The sequence below is a fragment of the Pteropus medius genome, unplaced genomic scaffold (assembly GCF_902729225.1).
Source record: "Pteropus medius unplaced genomic scaffold, Ma_sr-lr_union100, whole genome shotgun sequence".
NCBI lineage: Eukaryota > Metazoa > Chordata > Mammalia > Chiroptera > Pteropodidae > Pteropus > Pteropus medius.
The window spans coordinates 12990662-13011827 of record NW_024342471.1 but is presented as its reverse complement, the minus strand read 5'-3'; the positions used below and the strand labels follow the sequence as shown (position 1 = coordinate 13011827).

General features: G+C 37.6%; 1 protein-coding gene and 1 pseudogene across 1 annotated transcript in view; one reads left to right on the top strand and one right to left on the bottom strand.

The window, feature by feature from the left end:
• TOP1 (DNA topoisomerase I) overlaps positions 1 to 21166 on the bottom strand; it is a 78529-nt gene that overhangs the window by 22282 nt on the left and 35081 nt on the right. The window contains exons 4-9 of the mRNA XM_039864346.1: positions 18491 to 18614; positions 17103 to 17158; positions 14579 to 14674; positions 13507 to 13582; positions 10213 to 10319; positions 3367 to 3482 (exon numbers count right to left, since the gene is read on the bottom strand). Of these exons, the coding sequence (XP_039720280.1) occupies positions 3367 to 3482; positions 10213 to 10319; positions 13507 to 13582; positions 14579 to 14674; positions 17103 to 17158; positions 18491 to 18614 (575 nt within the window). The remainder of the gene's footprint in view (positions 1 to 3366; positions 3483 to 10212; positions 10320 to 13506; positions 13583 to 14578; positions 14675 to 17102; positions 17159 to 18490; positions 18615 to 21166) is intronic.
• On the top strand, positions 17777 to 17895 carry LOC120604080 (uncharacterized; annotated as a pseudogene).

Genomic DNA, 21166 nt, shown 5'->3' with positions numbered 1-21166 from the left:
GCAGATATTTACCTGGGTCATTTTCTGGAGACTATGCCAGTAAATTGTTCCCAGGTGCCTGCTCAGAACAGGGATGACCTGGGGGAGGCCCAGTCACTCTTCCTTTTCCTTTCAGAAAGCAAGGTCCTTTACACCTCTTCAGTGGTTTTTAAAAATCAAATCCTCAGAGGGACTCCTGCCACTGCTAAGCTAAGCAGCTTCTGTTCAAGAAGGGGAGGAAAGGATAGGGCAGGGAGTGGAAGAAAGGAATTGTGGGGAAAAGAAATAGGCATCTTTCTTCTTTAAAGTTAAGTGGGTGGAATATGAATAAAAAAAAATATATATCCATAGCAGGCAAGCCCAGATATCCCATATGAAAAATCTAAATAAGACCTTCCTCTAGAACCTTGCTACTCAAAGCGTGGCTCAAAGACCAGTAGTATCAGCATCACGTGGGAGTTTGTTAGAATTGCAGAATCTCAGGCCCCACTGCAGACCCACTGAATCAGTAAGTACATTTTAACGAGGCTTCCAAGTGGTTTGTGTGCACATGAGAGTTTGAGATGCACTGCTCTGGACCACAGGCGTTATGAGGTTGCCTCTTTCAGGGAAATGGGACTCATCTACACCATGAGGGATGACTGGAGTCCTTGGCATTGTGCCCATGTTTATTAAAATCCCGTCTACAGGACTCCTGATGTTATACAATGTAAAGTAAATCTGTGTGGGGCCTAGGGATTTTGTGTACCTTAAGTAGTTAATAAAGCAATAAAGGAAAAATACTTGGAAGTTTAATCTACTTTTCAAATAGAATAATTTTAACAGTACTATTAGGGCCAATTTCCATTTTCCTTGAAAATCCAACTTTACAACATCATCTGGAACTAATCCACACCATAATAATTTGGCTATACTTAAAATGAAATTAAATACTATTCCGCTACCTTACTATTACATAGGTACTAATAATTCACCAAGGATATTCACATCAAAGAAAACTAAAACTTAACCAGAAATCCATTCATTTAAAAACTCAGAAGACATCTCATCTCATGATGATTGGGAGGTCATTGTTCCTAATTGTAGTATGTAGGAAATAGTAGCACAAATTTGAAACTGTCACAGTAGACAAAAAGAACGTGCTCGGAATCCATAACTTAAAAGGCCAACAGGTGGCGCCACTTCCCCTTCTCAACCTCCCAAGTTCCAGCCTTAGGAAGGCACTGAGGAGGACAGACAGGCTGGCTTTCAGGGGTTTCCTGCAATTCAGAATGCCCCCACTCGGGTCTGAACCAGAGCTGCCAGTAAAGTTGTGACATGCTTTCAATATAAAGGAAAACGATAAGTCATTAAAAATGAAATAAAATAAATGGCAAGAAAGAATGTAAACTGTTCTCTTTGCTGTGAACTAAACAACAACAGTATTTTTTTTTTTAAATGGACTCTGGGCAATTTTACTAAATTCTGTCTCAACAGAGGAAACGATTTTGACACCTCCTGTTTTAGATGAGCTGTCAAAAGATGAAATGACAGGTCCCAGCAGCAGAGTGGTGGGAGGATGACTTGAAGGTTCCTGGCAAAGGCAGAGCTTTGTGGAAAAGGCTGAGCTCCAGGAAGAAGAAACTGCTGAGTCAGAGCTGAAAACTAGAGGTTCTTAGAGGCAATTCACTGCTTCAGCCAGCCTGTGTCCCACATCCCTGGCAGATTCTAAGAGTCTGAGAATTCACTTCCCTGGAGAGTAAGCAAGACTTACAGTATCAATTTGGACCAGTAAGACAAATACTTCTTGATTTATTGCAGCATGGGAGTTTACATAATTAGAGGGAAGAAATTCCAGAGAAAAGATCGACTGAGAAAATACTAGAGCCCTGGAGCTCGAGCTCCTGTGATGGAGAACTGGACAAGAATGAGAAAGGAACCATGGCAACCAGTGATGACTGTTCAGGCTTTGGCTTCCCATCATAAAAAGTAAGAGAAACCCAAAGACTAGGCGATCCAGCAGGCTGCTTTCCCTCACATCACTTTGAACCTCAAACTGAAGCTTTACCAGTTGAGCTTTCTTAAGCTATTGATAAGCCCAGACTAGGGTTACAGAATACCTGTACTTTTATGATTGTCTTCTTCAAGGTCCTAGGTTGTTTTCATTGGAGTTTTGGCTCTGAGTCACATTTAAGAGTCTCCAGGAATGACCCACTATGAGGGCTGACATTAGGACTTTGTCCTGTGCTCTTTGGTGAACACAATTATCTGATGCGAGCATTTGACATTGAAGCTATGGGGTCCTGCTAGACTACAAACACCAGGAGATCAGGGAATAGTCAATACTGACCACTGTTGGGTCTTGGTGTCTGTACACAGACACGGTGAATTAACAGTTTTAAAAAATGAATTCTAGTTTGACATGCCCCTCATAAGACCCAGCCTTTCAGTTTAAACTACAACTTGACCTAAAAGCGTCCATGGCCCTGAGGCCATTCTTGGTAGACAGAGATGCACCAGAGCTCTTGAGTGTTCGCCACGAATGCTTGTCAGCAGTTCTCTTGCACAGTGTTTTTCGAAGTTTGGTCAGTAGACCAGTTGGTTCAGAAGCATCCAATACCACTCTACAACTATTAAATGGGCCCAGATTCACCTGGGAAATCATATGCACATAAGGGTTTGAGGAATAATGCTCTAACCATTTCTGGATAGAACTCCGAGAATAAGGGAAATTAGTTGAGCATTACCATCTGCATATTGCTACACTGCCAATAAGAGAAGTATCGAATTCGTCAACCCAAGGACAGAAATGCCAACGAAAGCGGACAATTCCGAGGGTACCAACAGAACTAGGCAGGGCATTTCTTCAAAGCATCTCATCGGACTTGACTGTGCATATAGCAAAGGCAGTGTTCTGCAATGCAGAGTTAACAGACACCTACCAGCCCGGCCCTATCTAGAAGTGATGGCAGACTAATCCTCAACCAAATAGTAGTACTTTTTCTAGTGATGAGCAGCTTGTCAGTTTGCATCATGTTGCTAAAATGAAACACTACCATTCAAATAAGGCGTCTAATAACTCTTGCAAAGAGTAACTCCTTAGAAATAAAGGTCAGATAATATTTAGCGGCGGACCAAGTGCCGTGAGCTACGTAGAGGGATCTTTTTGAGACCATATAGATAAAAAATTAACAGCCCCTTTCTCATGGTACTTTTTCAGCACCAAATGGGCCTTTAAGAGTTAAGTAAATACCTGATGACCCTTCCTCCAAACCACGTGAGGACAATAAAACAGAATGAAATAAACAAAAAAGATGATACAGCACAAGATTGTTCCTCACTTTCCATTCCTAAATGGAAACTGACTCTTTTCTTGGCCAAAAGTTGGACAACCTGGGAACAACTCACCATCATAGTAAAACTTGACACTCTCTGGAAGAGGCTCATATGGTGGAGCAAATACAGGACCTTTATGTTCTAGGAATTTCCACTTGATGCCTTCAGGATAGCGCTCTTCTTCCCACCTTTCAAAGACAAGGTACAACCTCATTTAGTGGTCACTTCACCTAATGTAGAGATTATAACCTATTAAATGCCAAGATTATATGCTCAATTGACTGGTGCTCTGGAATGAGTCTTGAGCCTCATATTCAAGGCCTGGGTCAAAATAACCAGTGTCCTTCATTTTGAAAAAGCCACCACTCAAAACAAATAAGATGGAATGGAGGAAAATACAGTTCAATAGTTCAGTTCAAAGATACTGGATATATGAGGTCATCACTCAAGGAGCTCAGCAACAGGTAGGGATATGGAAACGGGAAGAGTTGTTTTACCACAATGGTGTAACAGTAAACCACAATGGAATATGTGACAGAGGTGTTATTTATGCTGTTGATATGTAAGAAAAGGCCTCCTGGGAGTAGAGATACGAGGTTAATGTATAGGGGAAAACCACCCTATGAGAAAGTACATAATGGAACAGAAGACTGAGAAATAATAGTCCAGTTGAGTTATATTAAGTTTAAGGCATTTATGGGTCATCCAGAACTATCTAGGAGACACTGATAAGTGAATGTAAAGCTCAGTGGAAATGTCTTTTTAAAAACCTTTTTATTTAAAAAAAAAAATTATCAAACATACAGAAAAACAGAATAATACATAGAACTCCATATACCCATTGCCTATATACAACCATTATTAATGTTATGCTACATTTCCTATTTCTTGCTGAAATATAGTTCAGCAAAAAAATACCTCACCTCTAAATAAGAATATTTTCAAATAACTATAATAGTATTATCATATGTAACAAAAATAGTAATTCCCTAGTATCATTCTAATATCCACCCCATTTAACAAGCTTCCTAATACATCCAAAATGTATTTTATAGACTAGGATCCAAATTTAAAGACCACATACTGCAACTGGCTGCTATGTCTCAAAGTCTTTCTTTCTCTACAATTAGTTCTCTCACCGCCAGTACCATTTTGTTCTTTAAAGAGTCAGTCAGTTGTCTTACAAAGGGAATGTTTAAAAACTTCACAGATTTTAATCTTTATTATTTCTACCTTAAAATAAAAAGCTCTACAGATCTACATAAGGCCAATTATGTACATTGTATTACTTCCCATTACTTTCCAACTCCAATATTTTAAACAAAGTTCAGAAACATTAAAAAAAAAAATTACGTACTATAAAATCAAAGTCAACATATACAGTCAAATGATTTTTGACAAGAGTACCAAGACCAGTCTTTGTATTAAATGGTGCTGGGAAAACTGGATATTCACATGCAAAAGAGTGAAGTTGGACTCTTAGCTTACACTAGATATAAAAATAAACTCAAAATGTATTAAAGACCCAAATGTAAGAGCTAAAACTATAAAACTCATAGAGGAAAACATAGGGTAAAAGCACATTATATTGGATTTAGCAGTGATTTCTTAGATTTGATACCAGAAGCACAGGCAGCAAGAGAAAAATTAGATAAACTGGACTACAAAATTTAAAATTCTGCATCAAAGGACACAATCAACAAACTGAAAAAGCAACCCATGGAATGAGAGAAATATTTGCAAAGCATATGTTTGATAAGGGGTTAATATCCAGAATAAATAAAGAATTACCAACTTGACAATTAAAAAAAAAACAAAAAATTAAAAACAGGCAAAGGACTTGGATAGATATTTCTCCAAAGATACACCAATAACCAATAAGTATTGTAAAAATGCTCAACATCACCGATCATTAGGAAAATGTAAGTCAAAGCCATCAGATATCATGCATACCCATTAGGATGGCTATTATTAAAAACAAAACAAACAAACAAACAAAAAACAGAATAAAACAAGTGTTGACGAGGGTATGGAGAAATTGAAACTCTTGTGCACAGTTGATGGGAATGTAAACGGTGCAGCTGCTTTGGAAAACAGCTTGGCAGGTCCTCAAAAGTTAAACACAGAATTACCATATAATCCAGCAATTTCATGCCTAAGAATATACTCAAAGGAATTGAAAGCAGATATTCAAACAAATACTTGTACACAAATCTTCATAGCACTATTCGCAATTGCCAAAAGGTGGAAACAGCCTAAGTATCCAACAACAAATGAATGGATAAACAAAATGCAGTCTATACATACAACTGAGTATTATCCAGCCTTATAAAGGAAATTCTGACACATGCTACAACATGGATAAATCTCGAGGACATTTTCTTAATAACCCAGTCACAAAAGGACAGATACTGTACAATTCCACTTCTATGGGGTATCAAGAGTAACCAGACTCATAGAGACAAAGTAGAATGGTAGTTACCATGATTTAGGGGATTACTCAGCCATGAGAGAGACAGAGACAGCGACAGAAATCTTATCATTTGCAACAGCAATGATGGACTTCGAAGGTTTTACGCTAAGTGAAATAAGTCAGAGAAAGACAAACACCATATGATTTCAACTTATATGTGGAATCTAAAGAACAAAATAAATGAACAAACAAAAAAGGAAGAAACTCGTAAATACAGAAAACAAATTTGTGATCGCCAGATGGTAAGGGGGTTGAGGGGCTAGATGAAAAAGGTGAAGGGATTAAGAAGTACAAATTGGTAGTTACAAAACAGTCACAGCGATGTAAAGTACAGCATAGGAAATGTAGTCAATATTACTGTACGTATAGTGCCAGGTGGGTACTAATTAGGGGATCACTTTGTAAATTATATGACTGTCTAACTAATATGTTGTATACCTGAAACTAATAAAAAATAATATTGAATGTCAATGCTAGTTTTAAAAAAGCAATCAAATAGGTAGGTAGGTAGGTAGATAGATAGATAGATAGATAGATAGACAGATAGATAGATAGATAGATAGAAAGATAGATAGATGTAAATTAAATGAAAAAAGAGCTGGGGAAAAGGGGAACAAGGAAGAGTTATTGCTTAACAGTTTCAGTTTTGTAAAATGAGTTCTAAAGATCAATGGTGGTGGTTATGGTTGCACAATAATGTGAATGTACCTAATACAGCTTAACTGAACACTTTAAAAGAGTTAAGATAAATTTTATGTTATTTTATCACAATTAAACATAATTTTTAAAAAAATCTCAATTCAAGATTTAATAAAATCTTAGACCTGGAAGGATTATGAAAAATCCCCTATAACCGACCTACCACTTTACACATACAACACTGACAAGGTCTCCCAACTGGACGCTGGCATAAAAAGGCCTGGATGCAAGAAGCCACCCAAATCCAGAGTCTATCATTACTCTCTAGATCAGAGAAAATATATACATATGTATGTATGTACACGTGTGAGAGCAACTGCAGTCCACATGCAGCAGTCACAGAGTAACCTTGAGGGGATTCAGAACACCATGTTTTCCCTTAGCCTAGTTCCATTCTCTTCATCAACTCCAGTGTTTTTAAGTGAAGACTCCAAACCGTTTTATAATTCCTTCTATTCCAACATGTTCATCCTGAGGACTCACTCAACACTAAACCTCAATTTATGCAGAAAGACAGAACATACCCTCCAAAAGGCTGGTCTCGCTGGACCAACACCTATCACTGTACAGATGTCTGACAGCAGTGTTGCCCTTTTAGGCCCCACCAACGATTCACCAACAGAATTAAGAAAAACATGTACATCAAAATGACTTTTCCAGGCAAGCTTGACTTACTAATTCAAGTTAGGTATCGATGTGACAATAAAATGTGCTTGAATAGGGGAAGGTAGAAAAGTGCTATAAATGTAAGATAGAAAAGTAAATATCTACATCTCTCTGAAATTAAGTTCCCTTGCAGTTAACAAGTACCTCACAGTACACTATAAAATGCATATTTTAATTTTTTAAATTTCAGAAATAAAGGTCATATGCTACTGCTTTCTGGAAGCTAATCTCTGGAATCAAGGGGTTTTTCTGGTTTGAGGAGAATGTCAAACTACAGTCTTTAAATTTCTTATCAGTATTACTGACTGTATTCGTGACTCCTGGTCTTTCAACACTACTTCCTTTACGTTATAATCCTCTCTTTACAGTATTTTACCTTTGCTAAAGGAGACCTGACACTCCATTAAGAAGTCACTCCTAACACCAGCAACAAACTTTCCAGTTTCTAGGTCTTTTTGTGAAGAATCATCTGTTTAGAATAAACATGAGACTTATATTCCAACAGGTCAGCCCGACACAAAAGTGTACTTAACGCAAGGCAGAGCTGGAACCCTATACAGCTACAATGGGTAACACTTAAAGTGAGGGGGGTCTGGGTTAAACAGATATTCATGGACCTCAGCCTGAGCATATTACTGCCATTTTAACATTGTTTCCATGGGAAAATGTGATACAGTAAAGAAACCCAGAGGGATCCCACCATTTTCCCATCCCCATAATAACTACAGATAGGGAGATAAGGATCAAAGTTTGTTTTTGGCAGGATGAACAAGTCTGTTGACTTTGGAGCGGGGGTGTGGGGGAAGGAGGGCATGCAAAAGATCTGCACATTTACCAAGCTGGTAAAAGTGAAGTATGTAACACTTTTAGTGGGACAGCAAGAGGAATAGGAAAAATGAGAGTGAGTGCCTGTCCTGTAAGCTCCCTGACTAGGCAGTCAGTGGCAGTCACTAAGGACTGGACCTCTGACTTCAGAGTATAATAGGCAGCCGACAGTGACAAAAGCAAAGGACGAGCTCTCAGGCAAGAGGCCAATCTTCCTGTTCTCCACCTCTAAAGACTTACAGTGTACCATCAAGCACAGTGTGCTTAAGTATGCACAAAATATAATAATCAGACTTGAGAAAAGCATGCATTGGAGGCTACAGCAAAGACTGTGATTGCTTACCCCTAAACCAACCATCTTCAGTTAAAGACTAACCAGTCCCACTTAAACCAAAACAAAAATAAAAACCAAAGTTCACAATCTTCAGAATTAATGAGTGACAACACCAATTAGGATTTCAACCACAAAAGCAAAATTAGGCAGTTGGACCCTTCTGGGGTACCTAATTCCACACAAACAAGGCTGGCAGGAAACCAGTACATCTGCTTCAGGGCCCAACAAGAGCCAAGGCTCCAAAAGAAGGGGAAAGACAGCGCAGAGCTAGTGATGACAAGGAAATGAACTTGTTCATTCAACAAACACTTACTTCAGATCCCGCCACAGAACCCTGAGAGACATAAGAGGCTGATGAATTTACTAACTCAGCATTCTCATGACTCCCAATAATAACCCCTGATTTATACAATCACTTCATTTTACCTAAAAAAAATCATAGTATTAAAGGTCGTAAAAGCCTTTCAATATTCTATCACTGAAAAACTTTAATTCCAAAGGAAAAAATAAAATAAAAATGAAAAAAATAAAACACATCTTTCGTTTTCTGAGTCTGACCTCTGGAAAGGCCCGGGATTCCTTTGCTGTGATTTTCCATGTCTACACTTTCCTTTTATCCCCCGTGTATGTTCACATCGACAATGCCAGTTTCACAGCAGTGCTGAGCGTTTCTGCCACTGCAACCCTGCTTCTCAGCCACCTCCCTGGTGACTGATCTGTCCCCTTTCCTCAGAGGCACTGGGGGATTATTTTTCTAAATTATAAAAGCCACAGAGTAAAGGCATATAAATGGGTCTGGAACTCTACACACCAGTGGTTACCTCAAAGCTGGAAAGGAAATATGAGACTAGGAGAAAGAGGGAAAGGCAACTGTCATTTTTTTCTAACTCCTAAACCTCTGCATCATTTCAATTTTTTCAACATAAATACAAATCATGTATTACTGGCGTAGTAGTTAATACAAGTCTTAAGTTAAAAATACACGTTTATTTTAAAATTCCAAACACTGAAATTTATTAGGTCGGAAATAAAATCCCATTTAAACACCCATTTCAAAAGTACCTGTTACTGCTAAACTCGAGACTGCCTGAATGTTCACTCTCAGTAGAGGAGAATGCCTGTTTTCTCATATCCACTACTCTAGGTATTTTGATGCTTATTGATCTTTCCAAGTCTGAGAGACATTAAACAAAAAGATGTATAGTTTATTACTTTTCTTTGCCTTTCTGTTATTTGAGGTTGACCATATTTTAAGATGTTTACTATTTATTTATTTTCTTTAAAAAAAACTGCCCATTCCTCACTTTTCTATGAGACTGCTCCTTTCATATTTGTTTTAAAAGACCTTTTATCCTATTAGGAATCTTAGCCCTCTGTATTGCAAATATTTTTCTTAAGTTTTTTTTTAATGGTGTGAGTTTATTTGCCATATAGATTTTAACTTTGTTGTATCGAATTTCTAAATCTTTTCCTTATGGCTCTGGTTTTATATCTTACTTCAAAGGGTTTTCTCTATTCTATAATTTAAAAAATGGTCATCCAGGTTTTCTTGTGGAGATTATTTCTGACAAACTGGCAGTTTTCCCAACATTATTTATGGAATAATCCATCTTATTTAAAATAATCCATATCATTTTAAATACAATGTTCTTCATATGCTAAATTCCCATATGTCTACTTCTATAGTCCATTTTGTTCAATAGGCTGGGACCTAGTTTTGACATCCAATAGGTTAAGAGCTAGTTGATGCCTTCACTAAGACCTAGAAAACTCATTTCAGAATGTTATTCTAGAGAGATTCTTCTAAGTACTTCCTTCCTACTCCAAATGTCAAGCTATTAATCTTAATAACTCAACACTATTGCTTAATTAGGTTGTGGAATCAAAGAGCTGACATTTGAACCCAGTGCTGAGATGTTACCATTTCCACTTCTGCTCCTCTTCTTTCTTCGGCTTCTTTTTCTTGCTATCTGGCTCAGGAACTTTTTTATCTTTATCTTTATTCTTGGGTTTTTTCAATTTACCATCCTACAAAGAAACATGGTGAGATAGCACTTAAATAAGGACCAACTGCATTTCCAGAAGTAGTTCTGGGAACCATTAAGAAGAAAAACTGGAATCCTAGAACACTATAACAAGATATCCTTAGGTCCAATGCTCTCTATTTGACAGATGAATAAAAATTTACTGGTCTTTACTCTAGAGCAGTATTTCCCAAAACTACTTGAGAAACTGGTTAAAAACACTCATTCTGCAGAGGAACAAACTGGAAAATTATATTTTTATTAGCCTCAGATAAGTTTGGAAAAGCACTGCTACAGAGAGTCAACCCAGTGTATTATCCTTACTGATTTTAAATCTACTCATCTGTAAACCTCTTCTTATACCATCAAATAATGGGTATATGAGGGTTTGTATTAGATATTTAACATACAATTTGAAAGAAAATTCTTGATTGAGTTTAGTGGGAATACTTTTTATCACTGTTGTCTGTATACACAGTCACATAGCACTTAGCAAGTATTGGGAGGTCCTAAAATGATTACTGATTCTTACAGTGGTATTTCTTTACAGCTCTTCTTTGAACTGTGACCCTAGATGAGCTGTCACAGTGGCACAGAAAAAGAGCATCAAACATAAACAACTGCAATTCACCACACAGGAGATAAATCTCAAAACACACACATCCATGCAAAAACATGCTACTCAACAGATGGGGGTCCCACTCAAGAGAATCAAAACTCTTTTGAAGAATACTTTCCTTTGTTCTAACTGTTCAAGATAAGTTAAGTCTTTATTCAATGGGTTTTATACGGCTATGAAAGGTGGTTCTGAGTTATCTAAAAATTGATTACAGAATGGCAGAGCTTAAAAGAACTTCTGTAAACAGTCTGGTTTGACCTCTTCCAGTTAAAATCCAGGAACTCTGAAACAGAGGTTTTTGTCACTTCCTCAAAGTCATATAGCTGATACTGACCATAATGAAAACACAAGTTTACCAGAAAAATAATAGAATGTGACTCATGGGAATGACTGGAATAGGTAAACATTCTAAGACTACATAATAGGATGGCAACCAAGATACTCTCAGGGCCTTTAGGCAAATGACTTTTGGGATAAAAGAAAGAGGAAAGACTACAATATCCCACATATTTAAAAACAGTAATGGAGAATATACATGTGTAAGTATGGGAGGAGAAAGTACTGGAGGACCACATTAATCCAGATAGTGTTTACTATTTAGGCTGAAACACACTACAGGAAAGGGAAATGTTTTTCAGTTAAGACATTCTCTGAATAGTTTCTGAACAAGCATGCAGATGGTTCCATCAGGAAACTACTGGCTACACTGTATGTTTTCAAGCCTTAAAATGGGATAATCAGTCACTGAAAGACGTCGGAACAATTCCCAGAAATGAAAAAAACCATAGCCAGCGAGTGAGGTTTAACGACCGATCCTGCCATCTGGGGTCTCTGCCACAATAAGATCGTATTAATTCAGTCCTTCAGCCTGAATTGTTTTTCTCCCTCCGCAGAGAGAGGGGTTGTTAAACAGAACAATAAAAAACGGGGGGATGTCAACTGTTCTTTTTTTCCAAGTGGCTTAACAGTTATGACTAACCTTCCAAACTCCAAGGAAGGTATTACTGTACATAAATGCAACATAAGCATAAAGGCATGGAGAACTTGTTTTACTTTTCTTTATTGACTAGTGATGATCTACATAAGAGTAGAATGACTGACTACCGTAACCACTACTCAATATTTCATTCTCAATTCTTTGAATTGGCTCTCATAAACTTGAATCTCTGCAAGGATAGACTAGTTGTCAGAAAAACTAAAATTCTCTAAATCCAGGACCCGATCATCTCTCTATGGCTCACCTATTCATTAATATTCTTAATATGAATTCATCAAAAACCCTTCTTCTCCCTTCTGTGGAGTTAAAGGATCAGCAAAGTCCTCCAGGAGGATAGCATGGTAGCTGTTGTGCTGGCTCTGGAATCATAGTGCCTGGGATCAAACCCTGGCTTTACCACTTAAGCAACTGTGTGACCTTAGGCAAATGATCTGACCTCTCTATGCTTCAGTTTCTGCATCTGAAAAATGGAGATAATAGTAGCAATATTTACTTCTAAAGGTTGTTCTAAAGATTAAATGAAATGATATATACAAAGTGTGAAGAATAGTGCCTGGACACAGTGATCACCTATTACATTTAATTTTAATTAATATTATTCTTATTGCTATGATATATTACACTCTTAAGACTCCCCTCACTTTCACTATCTTTACTGCTGATACTTCAAACTATCATCTTTACACTTGTGACCAAGACAGTGGCCAACCTCGAATGCAGCATAAGAGCTAAAACTCACTCAACCCCTTCTTCTTAGGAGAACTGTGTAAGATTAAAACCCCTGTGAATTTCTGGCATGTTTTTCTTGACTTACTTGCTAACAACTCTTTATTATAAGATAGTGTCGAAACAAGGTATCATATTGTTGTATTTTAAAACTACTACAAACATCAAATAGAAAAGTACTTGAATTGAACTGAGAGATTAAGGAAGGTTATAAGCCAGGAGAAGAAAGAAGAAGAGCATGTGTGTTCTGAACACAGGGAACAGCATGTCTTACAGAAAGTCTGAAAGCACAAAAGAAGGTGGTGTGGGGAAAAAAGACACGGAAGGTCAGTGTGGCTGGAACAAAGTAAGTTAGAGAAGAGGCACAAGATGACGAGAGGTACAAGATGCGGGGACCAGACTGGGAGCCAGAGAGAGGAGTTGTGGTAAAGAGCTTGGATTTCATCCTATGGCCAAGGGGTACCCATTAAAGGACTTTAAATAGAAATGGTTACCCAAAGTGAGTGATGAACAAGCTTTATGAGATATGAGAGAGCACTAAAAACGGTCTTAGTTTTCCCTGGATTCTAAGCCAAATATGCTTTCTTGTTAACACTTCCTCTGTATGTATAAAGATGGCGTAGTTTCTCTAAGAACATCATCTGGCAGCATAGCTATGGGTAGACACCCAGGAAGGCTAAGAAAGATCTGAAAACTAACAGTGCCACAGTCACTGCATATGTGTTAAGAGTTTTTCCTCTACAGTAGATCATTTAAATTCCTAAAACCCATTTGCCTTTCGAAAGCTGTTTAACAGAAAACTCCCTATTCCGAACTCAAGCCTCAAAGGGCCTAAGTCTCTTTACTAACCTCTTCTTCCTCTAGTTTTCGTTTCTTCTCTTTCTTGATATCTTCTGTTTTAATTTTCTTAGGTTTATAATCAGCACTAGAAAGGGAAACATGAATATGCAGTTAACACAACTGTGACTCAGTAGTTCTCACCAACGGGGTTAGGACCTCCAAACTCTTCTTGGAGACCTGCACGGCAGGTGTGGCTGCTATTTTTCTTGGCTGGGTATTCTACAGTCAAGAACAGGAATGGAGAAAGTAAAGAAGGCTAGACCAAGGCCCAATCGTTACAGCCCTATATAGAACAAAACAAACAACTTTATACTGTATGCTGGCCTGAAAGGGTACATATGTACCCTTCCATTCCACTTCCCTTTGACACCACTAAAAGATGGAAATCTGGGAACCTACTGTACAACAATGGCTACCACAAAGTAATTACTGGCTCAAAAGGGGAGGCAAGAAATTCTGCATGAATTCTGAATGAATACAAGTGAGTTTGCTAAGTATTTCTCTCCTCCTTTTCCACCCACTTTCTACCATAAATCTTCTATAGATTCCTGGAGCATAAAAAGCTATACAAGATTGAAAATAACGAACAGAATTTAACCTGGCTAATTATACCTGAGAAGGAGGTACATATAAGCTTCAAATAACTGTTTTAATTAAGAGCAATTTTATTCTAAGTGAAGCTTCACTTAGAATGCATTGACAGGTACACATTCTAGGAGAAATTACTTTAACAATGAAAACTTACCTGTGGTTAAGTGATGATAAACTTAAAATAAATAAATATGCTTCATGAATTCTGTATTATTTGAAATTCTTATAATATGCATTACCCTTAATAAAAAAATAATAAGAAAACTATATATAGTCTCCATTTAAGCCTCAGGTAAAATACTTATTTGTTTAGCAAACTCCATTTCTCATAATTCAAAGAGAAATCAGTCGCCCAGTCCATTCTTCACAAATTCCAAATAAGTAAAAGTCAATTAATGCAGTTTTTCCTGTGTATTGTGAACACATATATCACATTTATTCTTTAAGCAACTTTTTGTTTACGAAAATCGAAGTAATAAGAAATACTCACTCATCCTCATCTCGAGGTCTCTTCAATGGCTTTATATCTTCTTTAGGAGGAGCAAAATAGCCATCATCTTCAGGTTCATCTTTAATTCGTGGTGGACTAAAGAAAAAAAATTGTTAGTTAATGAGTGTTGGAACATCTACATTAAGTAATCCAAAGAAGGGATAAGTTAATCTCTAAGAAGCAGCTAATATAAGGATAATTACATAATTTGTATATATTATAAAGGTTTTTCATGAGCACTTTTTCTCATTTGATTCTCACTACAACTCTGTGAAGTAGATAGCTCTGTCATCATTTCACAGATGAACAGGCCTATCAAGGCGTAGGATCAGGGCTCCTTATTCTAAGTCAGTATTCTTTTCCACTAAATCTTAGCTGTCTTTGCCAACATGACCCAAACCACAACAGGAACAAACTTAAATTGTTTCCTCAACTCACCTAAGGGTTACACTCTATACCTGACTCTACAAATGATGTGAACTGATTATTCTAGACCTCCAAAGGCAAAAATATAGTTTATATAAGGAAAAGAATAAAAATTTATTTCCCAAACTTCGTACCTTAAAGTTGTAAGGGAAAATAACCTTAGTTACATAAGAAAATAACCAAGCTGACGTTACAACAAAAGGGCACATGCTAAATGAGAGGCCCAGAACAAGTTGAATTTATCCTAAGCCAAATTTATTCATTATTAAATTTCTTCTTAGGTTTAGCTGACTTACTTTATATTCAGAAGAGTACCTTGCCCTATTTTTATTAAGATTTTGCCTTCTGAATATAAAAAAGATGATTCTGTTAGACAACTATCTTGAACCAAACAGTGGAAGGAACAAGTGAAAAAACCATGGGATCAGAAACCACCATAGCCTTGGGATGTTCCCTGGCCTGGCACATCTCATCAGAACCTCACTGCTTACAGCCAGAAGCACTTACAGAGCTAACTAACTCGGTATAGGGAATGGCCTCTGGACAGGAAACATCTCATTTCTAAGGGGTCCAAAGGATAAGTTTCCAGACTCTGCAGCAAAGGAAAGTCAAGATATTCACCAGATTTTAAGAATAGACAATGCCACGCCCCTCTCACTCCCTCAAGCATACTGGATCCCCTTGCTTGCAACAGAATTCGAATGTTTAAAGAAATGAGCTTTCTTTTCTTATTTCTGCACACTCCCCAAATGCCAGCCTCTAAAGCTATTTTCCCCACAACCAGAGAAATGACCAACATAGACCCAAGGGTCCAAAATTTCCAAAAGTTCTGCACCACAAAGAAAGAAACAGTGCCATTTATCCAACTAGTTAAGTAAATACTAGATCCTAGCATCGTCACAGGTGAAGTTAAAAACGTGGCAAAGGTTACTAGGCCAAAAGAAGTTTTTCTAAAACAATTTACCATAAAACTAGTTCCACCCAGTGCAGCATCTGGATTCTCTGCAAAGACACACAAGCAAGGTAACAAGCAGTCCAGCAAGTGAATACACAGACCACTGATTCAAAGGGTGTGTTTCTAATCTGCTAACCCATAAAGTCTGAAACTGAATCCAGGACTACACCAAGTCCAGAGTCCTTACAGCTCTAATGATTCTTGAATTTTATCCTTCTACATTCCTAGAACAGTTACGAAACATGCCTGAAGAGGGCTCCTGCTTCTCCTAGTCTAAGGGACCCAGAGGACATGGCACAATTTTCAAAAATGCTCTCAAACGAAACTGAAAGTTCAAAGTTTCAAGGAAGCAAAACTCTCAAAACACTCTGTCCTAGTCAATAATGCAAACAGTTCTTCCAACAACTCCTAGAAAATCCATTCTATTGTTGGTGAAGGTGAGCGAGAGCGTATGATCAAAAACTTATCGTTTTTTGAAACTAGAGGGGACTTTCGGGCTTATTTTAGGGAGTTGAGGCTGATGAGGAAAACAGAATCATAAGGTCAAAAATAGCACAGGAAAAGTGACCTCTAGATTGTGCGTATTTTCCTCTCCTTCTAGAACAGAGATAACATTTCTACTCAAATCTACAACAATCCCGAAAATGTAGGTCAAGTAGGCATCTATGTCTGAGCCTCAGAATATTACTATGGAGAAACTCAGAGCAGGGCTTTTTTCAGGAAACTCCATAATTACTACTGACTGAGTATGAAGTTTTTTGGGGGGGATGATAAAAATATTCTGAAATTAGATAGTGCAGTAATGGGGAGGTTACACAACCTTGTGAAATATACTAAAAACCAATAAACTATACACTCAAAGGGTGAATTCTATGGTATGTAAATTATATCTCAATTTTTAAGAATTTCTTCCTGTTAACCTTTTATATTCAAAATAACTTCTGGGAAATGTACTGGTCAGTCTCGCTAAATGGCACTCTAGAAATGCTCAAGGTGGCTTAGACCAACTCCGGTCAGAGCTGACTTCCTTGGAAACTGGGAGGTGGCCAGGTCAGTGTGTTTCAGGTAAACTCAGGCAACAATACAACCTGGGCAGCTAGCCTGTGGGGCACACACACAGAAAGAAAAGCAGAAGAGTCTTACCTGGAGAAGCCATTTTCCTTTTCTTTCTTTATTTTTGCATCCCCAGAAGCTCTAATCTGAAAGGTAAAACAATAGTGACTGATGAGTATTTTAAAAGGACTACATTTGAAGAAGCTTCTCTCTTTTTTGAGAATATTAGGCCTCAACTCTTAGGGCTTCTTGATCACAGACGGACTTTTCTCGTTTAACAGGTGAACTGAAGATCTTCATATTATTCTAAGGCTTGTTGTCTTTGTTTTTGTTTTTTTTACAATTTTTGAGGATGAATTGTCCAATTCACTGAGAAATTTTTCCCTTAAAAATGACCATTTTAACCTTTAAACTATGGCAAGTCCCCCTTCCTTAGTAAATATACTCCACCTCTCAAGGATTTGCCCTTGGCAGTACAGAGGAAATTAAAAAACAAAACAAAAAGAAATAGTCTACTTCTTGCCTTCTCTGCAAAGTATATTAACATTCTCCTCCTTCAACTCCCCATTTTCTAGATCTGCTGGATACTCTAGGTCTTTCAGAAATCTTCACATGTATACACAAAGAGACACACACACACACACACACACACACACACCTCCCACCCCCACCTCACGTGGAAGAATACAAAATAACTGGTATTGCGCTGCCTTTGGAAAGGGAAAGATGGAGGCCAGTCAGTCAGGATAAAAGGGAAATGTTATGTCTATGGCCATGCCACCGTGAACGTGCCCGATCTCATCTGATCTCGGAAACCAAGCAGGGTCGGGCCTGGTTAGTACTTAGATGGGAGACTATCTAGAAATACCAGGTTCTATAGGCATTTAAAAAAAAAAAAAAGGAAATGTTATTTTTCACTACATTCTCTATTTCATATTGTCTGAATTCATGAAGTAGCTATGTTACTTTTTTAAAAACTAAAATAAAAACAATTTTTAAAAGTCTGTGTACAACGCTACTCATTCGCAGCCAGATTTGCCTAGCCATTTTGAGAAGGCTTGTACTGGTTATGTTGAAATCAAAAGCCAGAAAAGGCACCAGCATCACCAAATTTTCACTCAAGAACCTTCATTCACACATGACCAACATAGCAGTAAGCCTTCTCCCTCCAAAAGAGTTAATTTTCCCCATTAAAAAAACTGACACTTCTAGAAACCTTATATCTTCAATTTATCCATTTGTCATATAAAGTAAAATAATGATATGGAGAGATTTGATACCGTAAATACAGTGGTAAAGGGCTCTGGTTTTCATAGTTTGACTATGGTTGGCTCTAAAGTCTCCTGATAGAGACCTTTTCATCAAAGGCCAAGGGCTCTTACTATATAATGAAGGTACTTTCATTACCTGCTTTAAAAGGTAAATAAAATGAAAAGTACATCCTGCACCCTCTTCCCTCCCATTGCAAAGTTCTGTACCTTCTCCTCCTTTCGTTTCTCCTTGTCTCTGTCTTTATGTTTGTCTTTATGTTTTTCTGAACTTCCATCTTTGTGTTTGGTTTTCTCCTTCTCTTTGTGTTTCTTTTCAGAATCTTTATGTTCACTGTGAAAAATAAGACACAAAGGGTTAATTAGTCCAGAATAGGGACCACAGGGTTCATTTTACAAGATCAACTCACAAGATACCCTAAAATAACAGGAACCATGGAAACGAAGGTTCAAGTAGAGGCTTTTGGCTACACGGGACTTTACCTTGTTTGATGTTTTTATTTTTTTCAAAGGAGCAAAGGAACCAAATAGATAAACATTGCCATTCTAAACAAACCTGGACATTTTTTTAAGTGACTAAGACTATATACAGTAAGCCCCACTGTACAATATTCTACCAGCAAAAAACTATAATAAAAGTTCTAACTCGAACTTTCACATCTGATATGAAGGGGGTAAAAACCACTCGCCAAAAATGTATTTGGTGGCTCTGTGCCAGACTTGAGCCCTATCATACATGTAGCCAAGGCAGGACTTCGTTCAGTAAGCAGCTCAATACCACAGACATTTCCTGCTAGCTTTAACTAGGAAAAGTTAGTTACTCTAGACAGGACTGAGATATCCTGCATGGTCCTTTCCTCCAATAAGAAAAGATGCAACTAAAAGCAAAGGCATGTCCTGTGTTGAATGTTTAAAAGCCTTGCTTTTGAAGGGGTTTGTGGACATACTGGTAGCACTAAAAAGGCATTGCTCCTCTGGAAAACAAAATGTGACGTTACAAAGCCAAAAGCCATTAAAATGTTCATATCCTGAGATCTAGCTCCTGGAAATGTGTTTGGGAAATAACATTACAAAAAGATGTTCATTTTTATGTTTCCCACAACAAGAAGCAAACAAAAACAAACCACCACCAAGAAACTAGATACAACCTTAGTGAGTAACGAGGAAGAAACTGTGATATATACCAAATTAGATAGCTAATGTGCTATAATTTAGGAGTTCTACAAATATACATGGAAAATTTTTATGACAAATGAAAAAAAAAGAACATAGTCTTCCCTTGGTATCAAGGGGGACACACCACCCTCTCCCAACACAGATACTAAATCCACAAACACTCAAGTCCCATGTATAAAATGGCACAGAACAATGCACAGGTATACAAAATGACTGCAATTATATAAAAACATTCATGTGGACAAAGACTAAAAAGGCAATAAGCAAAAATCACAGCTGTAATTTAAGGTGGTGGAATACTAGATGACTGTTTTCTTCTGAGCACTGGCCAGACGGTTTAGAAACCTTGTTCATATCATCAACCAATACATGCCACAAGTTAACAAAAGGGAGACTGAATTCAAGTGCTATGAACTGGGGTTCAGCCCTAGGCACAAAATGGCTGACAGCAACCCCAGCTGACAGAGACAGTCAGACCTATCTATAGGCAGCATCAGCTCTTGAGCCTTTCCCACCATAGACTGTATTTCCCATCTGTCACATTTAACACCTTCAGCCTGGAAAAAATAGATTTTACCAGCAATGATCTCATTAGGTTATGTCCACCCCATGAAGTCTGCTCTAAAGTGATTTGGCCAGCATACTTGGCTACATCGCAGGCCAAAAAGGGTGAAACAAATGATGGCAATCAATTAGGTGAGAGCCACAGAACCTGGATCAGAAGAGCATCTGCTGTCACATACATGTCTGTACACAAAAGGAGATCCAATTTGAGACAGGAGTTTGGGTAATAAATAAGCAGACACTCTATGAAATCTAGCCAGGAGGGCAGAGGTGGGGAGGCCAGCAGAAACAGAACTACAGGTTAGGGAAGATCTAGGGACTGTCACAGATTGGGGGGTGGCGGGGGCAGGAAGTCCTCTTTCCCTTGTTTATGTACTCTTCTATGTTGCTCTCATTAGGTTATTTAGATCTGCCACACACTGAAAAAGCAAGTTTCTACATGAGCAAACTTTTCTTTGCTTAGCTCCAGTGTGCCTGGAGGCACATAGAGATCAAGTTTTCCCACTACGCTTTTTGTTCTCAGCATCTTTATCATGTCACTCTAACTCAGTGTATTCTCAAAATCTGTTTTTACCAAAATACAACATTTTATCAAAAAATTTATTCTAACCTTTGTACGAAAATGACTCCCTATTGCATTAACAACTCCAGCTTTAGAATGATGGGTGAAATAGCAAAGTTGCTGAGATTACAACTGATCCTTCAGGAGTTTACACATATGAAATCAAAAGCGCATGGTTTTGATACTACCAACAAAATGTATGGTAATATCACTATTCCATTATACAATCGTTGTTTTAGTTGGTTTTAACATTAACTATAAAAGAAATTAATGGTCATCTATAAGTTTTTGACTTAAAGAAGTTTAGAACAATTACATCTATAATATTGATGAATGAAAATACCTTTCCCCTCCTAAAGTAAGGGGGGAAAAAAACAGTTTCTAAGCAAGCATTGTGCTTGTTTTCTCATTTCTCATACGTCATCTCATTCAATCCCCACAACATTCCTGTGAGGTAGGTTTTATTCTCTCCTTAGACTGATTTAGAAACAGGAGCCAGTGGGTCAGTCTTAATCAAAGTTACATGTTAGGAAGAAGTGAAGTTAAGATTTAAACTCAGCACTTTCATCTCCAAGTTTAGAGCA